This window comes from Penaeus japonicus, unplaced genomic scaffold (genome assembly GCF_977035675.1).
Source record: "Penaeus japonicus unplaced genomic scaffold, GWHDUDI00000001_assembly GWHDUDI00000022, whole genome shotgun sequence".
NCBI lineage: Eukaryota > Metazoa > Arthropoda > Malacostraca > Decapoda > Penaeidae > Penaeus > Penaeus japonicus.
In genome coordinates, this window is record NW_028234424.1 from 14342346 (window position 1) to 14347345 (window position 5000).

The following is a 5000-nucleotide window of genomic DNA, read 5'->3' on the forward strand; positions in this document are numbered from 1 at the left end:
ATCGGCGCAGGGGGTGGTGGGGGGGTGGTGACGTCCCAGCCAGGAGATCATCACATGATTTGGTCTTCACCAGCTCCCCTCCAGCTGCTGGTTCCTCCTCTTCCTGCAAATACAAAATAGAATTTAATAGGAAGCACAAAAAAGAGAATCACTAAGATACACAGACCACACAGCTCCCTATGTACGGTCGTATTCCAACAAGATCCATTGCAAACTTTTCCCATATTCCTCTCAAGCCCAATTCTCATCCAAAGATCTTGAGTTGTAGGCAGACTAGACCACATTTTTCACTCCCTACCTCCTCTTCGCCAACGCTTGGATAAATGCTGGTGTGGGGATCTGCCGTCACCTCGCCCATCTCGGGCATGTAGACAGAGGTCCATAGACGTAAATCTTTTGTATGACATGAAGGATAAAGTACCTGAAGGGGAGAAAAAGTCTGTGTTTATAATTTTTCTTGAGAGAACGTACTCCATGCAGAGAAAAGCTCCTGATGAGTTCCATTTATTAATTCATTTAACCCAAATATTTTATGTTCAACAATTATAATGATAAAGGTATTGATAACAATAACAATAACAATAACAATAATAATAATAATAAAAACAATACAAATAACAATAACAACAAAATATTCTTTTAGAAATTTGACTTATTCACATGTGATAATACTTTTCTAGGGGAGGAGATTTAGATAAGGGTGGGATCCACTGCTTATTTGATAAACATAAGTAAACAATGATTTTGTATAATGTGTATCATGCATGTTTGTTTGTTTTTCTATTTTCATTTATACATTTGAGCGCCTGTTTAACTCTTAACCCATTAACACTGGGTATTAAGATATCACGTCAAGTGGTGGCAGGATCAGCTACCAGGGACAAGATATTTTGTCATGGCTATCCACCTGGCTGGAACACTGGGTGATTGGGTGCGTAGCACTTGGCCGCAGCCAGAGCGGGCCAATATCCAAGGCCTTAGGCTTACATGTTTGAAATATCCCAGCATTTCGACCATTTGGAGCCAAAACAGCCACATCAGCAATGGGTTAACAGCTCTTGTAATATCAAAAACAAAAATATCCATTCTTAAAACTGGATAAATCTAGGTCTAATAACATCTGTGGGGGACTGCACCGCTTAAAGAATCACGGTTCTAAGCAGTTTTTCAACACCTGTGCAACGAGTTTCCTGTATGTGGAAAATATGATAAGAGGCACCGGTAAAACTACCTGATGTGTGTGAGAATAGAGGTAGTTGGTGTAGCGGTGACGATTGAGCCGCAGCAGCGACCAAACAGAATACGTTCGCTCTCCGATTTCCGCTTGGACTCGCTCTTGGGAGGTGTTGCACAGGAACGTACCAAAGAGGTTACTGTATACGTGTTGTGCTAATTTCACCTGCAGAAAGAAATGAGGACTTCCTTATCAATCCAAATTAGAAGAAACATTGCAGTGTGTAAGCTCTTGGCTTCACTGTGTAAGCACATCTGCCACAATATAAACAAGGCAAGCCCAATATCATTCAAACTTTAAGTACCCAGAAGTTATATTCACAAATAACAATATATTTGCTTGAGAAATCACTAACCAGATATGCCTGATTAAACTGGAAGGCTGTAGGATACCAGTAGAGGAGGTGGTGGACACAGTCTAACCACTGCAGGAAGACAGGACATCTCTCGTTGATATCCTCGCAGCTGCGTCCGCAGCCACATCTATCACTAAACTTGTGGCCGAACTCGACCCATTCACGCTCCACTAGCACCTCAAAGCCCTGTAAACAAAATCCTTTTTTAAATAAAAGTTTTATACTCTAAAATTAGCATGGCTGTAAAGACTAGTTGACTTTTAAATTACAATACAAGACTTTAAATGTTACACCAAACTCACCAATCAAGAGTAACCCACATGACTCAGAATTTATTATTCTATTTCAAAGCATTGCATCTCAAATACCATGACATTATGTACTTTTGATACTTAGCCATAAAATCAAAAGCAAAATAATGAGGCACAGAGCATCCTTCATTCCTTAATTAATAAATACATCTCAACTTACATGCATAGTCCTATAATAAGGATCCATAAGTAACTGTGACAGGGCAGTGATCTGAGGGGTACGGTCCCAGCCGTCAGAGCAGTGAACTAACACTGGCCTAGCCTCACGCACCACAGCCTGCACCACTGTCACCGCTGCCTTGAGGAGACCAGAGATGTGGGCCAGCCATCGGGAATTCTCCAGCAAGGACAACCAACTGGGGACAAAAAAAATATTTGAGAATTTCATCTTAAGTGATTCTCTTTTACTTTAAAGTTTTCATTTATGTATACTATACAAAATTCTATAATGACCATCTGATCGAAAATTATGTAAGATTTAAATGGCCAGTACTATACACACAACAGAACTCCAAATGACTTCAAACTCACTTCGGAATGTCAGGGGAGGATGCCACGAGCTGACGGAGAGCGTGGTGGGACTTTCGGATGGTGTGGATGTTGGCAAGGTTCATGAACTGGATCTCGCACTGTGGGTAGTACTCTGGACACTCACAGCCTCCCCCACGGGCACGGTTGGCTACGGCTGTGGCGTATGAGCGAGCATCGACGATCAGGACTTTCTGCAAGGGGGAGAAGATGGAGAACATGACATTAACACTGGTTGAGAGATCCATGTGTAACTAACACATCTATAAGTTCACGTAAAGTCCCTAATTATAAACTTGACACTGATCATTACCCATATCCAGAGCAAGAAAATCTGTGAAAAAAGGAGGAGCAGGAGGAGAAACAGCAGCATGTTGGAAGAAGTACTGAAGAGCTTACGAAACATCTAGATCAAGCAAAGCAATCCATTACCTTGATGTCAGCTTGTGCCTTTGCTTCTGGCAAGTCACACAAGGAAGGGATATCTGACACTGGAGTGATGGCTTCCTTCTCTCCAGTGGCCGGGGGGATCAACTGACTACCGATCAGAGCGTTGGTGCCGTTGGAACTACTTACGGCAGGGCTGTCATAGGCACAGGCTTCCGCTACGGCCTTGACGAGGTCCTCATCCTCGCTGGACCGCCAGCCCAACCAGCCAACCTCGGGCTGACTGCAGCGGGCTATCACAGCTCCGTTTGTGTGTCTGAAATTGTCAGGGATGTGGGTTTTCATTTTCATCTTGAAGAGGTCTTTCAAACAAAGTCAGATGATCACCAAAGCATTTATGATAGTGTTCTAATTTCTTCCCCTGCATTTGTAGTTTCATCATTTAGTAATATCAAACAGAAGCAATACAAAATATCAGAACATATCAACAAAACCTAAAGCATCACACTTACAAGAGTCATATGCCTTACCTCCAGACCACAGCTGGAATACGCCTAGCAGACCTGAAGCGGGCCACGCTCTCCAAGATGTTATCATTGATCGAAGCCGGGACAACCAACTTGCGAGGGTACGTTGAGCACAGCTGGTAGTCATTATTGGCCAGCGAGATGCGCCACGCTCCCCCAAGATCAAAGCCGAGACGTCGTACCTGAGAGATTCATATATGGAGTCACCTTTGTCTCATCTGTCTTACACAGGATTAAGGTAGGGCACAAAATAAGACATACACTGAATTCAAATTTCTTATTTCTTATTTATAGCTACAGACATTGAAGCCTATATACGGAATAAATAGGTGGAGGGAAGGGGAAAGGAAAAAGAAGGAGAAAGACAAGAGGATGTATGTATGCAAGGAAGAATGAGATACACAAACTAGAACTAAACCAGGATTTTTTAAAAAATTATAAAAAAAAAGAAAAAAGTTGGGAAAGGGAGAATCAAAAAAAGGAAAGAAGGCAAGCAGGAAAAAGGGAATTAAATTAAGAAGGGAAAGACAGACATGAGGGAGGTTAGACAGTCAGAGAGAATGAATAAAAGAAAACAAAAACTAACCTCAAATTAAGGAGAAAAAACTGCTCACAGAAGATATAGAGCAGAGAGTGGAAAAAGGACACACACAAAGATAAAGGAAGGTTAAATGAAAGAACACATCCTACCTCCTCATCAAACATCCTCTCCGCCCTTGCAGCGTATGACTGTGGACTATCAGGTTCAAGAAGGGCATTGTGCAATTCCCGTGCCTCCTCCATGTTCCACATGTAAAAGGCAAATGAAAAGACGTTTTCAAGGCGTTGTGGAAGGCAAAGAGCCTTGGTCAGTCGGCGCTGCCACTCAGCACACTGCTCATTTGTTGCAAAAGTGCACCTGGAAAAGAGAAATTATGAAGGTACATACATATACAAGTTGAAATGATAAAGACTTATAATATATTAGATTCAGGGAGGTATAAAAAGTCTCTAATTCTTATTACTTCTTGAAAGACATAATACATCAATAATAATGATAATAAAAAAGAAAAATGTATAATCTATTTTCTAAATGATATATATAGTTTGATCACATCAATCCAATACCCAAGGAGGCCTCACTTAGAAAAATCATAGGAAAAAAACTTTTTGAAAAGTTTCAAAAAAAATATATATGTTCCCAACTCACTTGTAAGATTTGGTATCTTTGCACAACAGGAAGAGGAAGAATATCTCGCGGCACTCTATGGTCTCGATCACACCCAGGGGAATGTGGTAGGTGGCGTCACGCTGCTGCAGAAACACGCGGTAGTTGGATAGGGCCATGAGGCCATCAGCCGTCCGGCCCACAAACTGTGCATATTCTCCTGCCAGGGGCACAAAGGGGATGGACAGGGAGGGCTCATCGAACTGGCAGATCTGCTTCGGGTACGAGTCCTGGGCAGCCAGGACCTGTGGGGGGAGGAGAGAAAGAGAGGAATGAGCACGTGGCCACAGCAGGGGATTATAATGATAATGAAAATGATGATGATGATGATGATGATGCAGAGGAGGAGGAGGAGGAGGAGGAAGAAGAGGAGGAGGAAGAGGAGGAGGAGGAGGAGGAGGAGGAGGAGGAGGAGGAGGAGGAGGAGGAGGAGGAGGAGGAGGAGGGAGGA

At 42.6% G+C, this 5000-nt stretch overlaps 1 protein-coding gene across 1 annotated transcript in view; it reads right to left on the bottom strand.

Moving 5' to 3' along the window:
- Positions 1–4795, bottom strand: part of LOC122252918 (phosphatidylinositol-3,5-bisphosphate 3-phosphatase MTMR3) — a 29245-nt gene extending 24450 nt beyond the window's left edge. The window contains exons 1-10 of the mRNA XM_086549511.1: positions 4532–4795; positions 4033–4240; positions 3346–3524; positions 2861–3131; positions 2432–2622; positions 2061–2256; positions 1590–1775; positions 1232–1399; positions 299–421; positions 1–103 (exon numbers count right to left, since the gene is read on the bottom strand). The exon at positions 1–103 is cut by the window's left edge and continues 25 nt beyond it. Coding sequence (XP_086405637.1) covers positions 1–103; positions 299–421; positions 1232–1399; positions 1590–1775; positions 2061–2256; positions 2432–2622; positions 2861–3131; positions 3346–3524; positions 4033–4240; positions 4532–4668 — 1762 coding nt within the window. The 5' untranslated portion in view covers positions 4669–4795. The remainder of the gene's footprint in view (positions 104–298; positions 422–1231; positions 1400–1589; positions 1776–2060; positions 2257–2431; positions 2623–2860; positions 3132–3345; positions 3525–4032; positions 4241–4531) is intronic.
- Between the last annotated feature and the right edge of the window lie 205 nt (positions 4796–5000).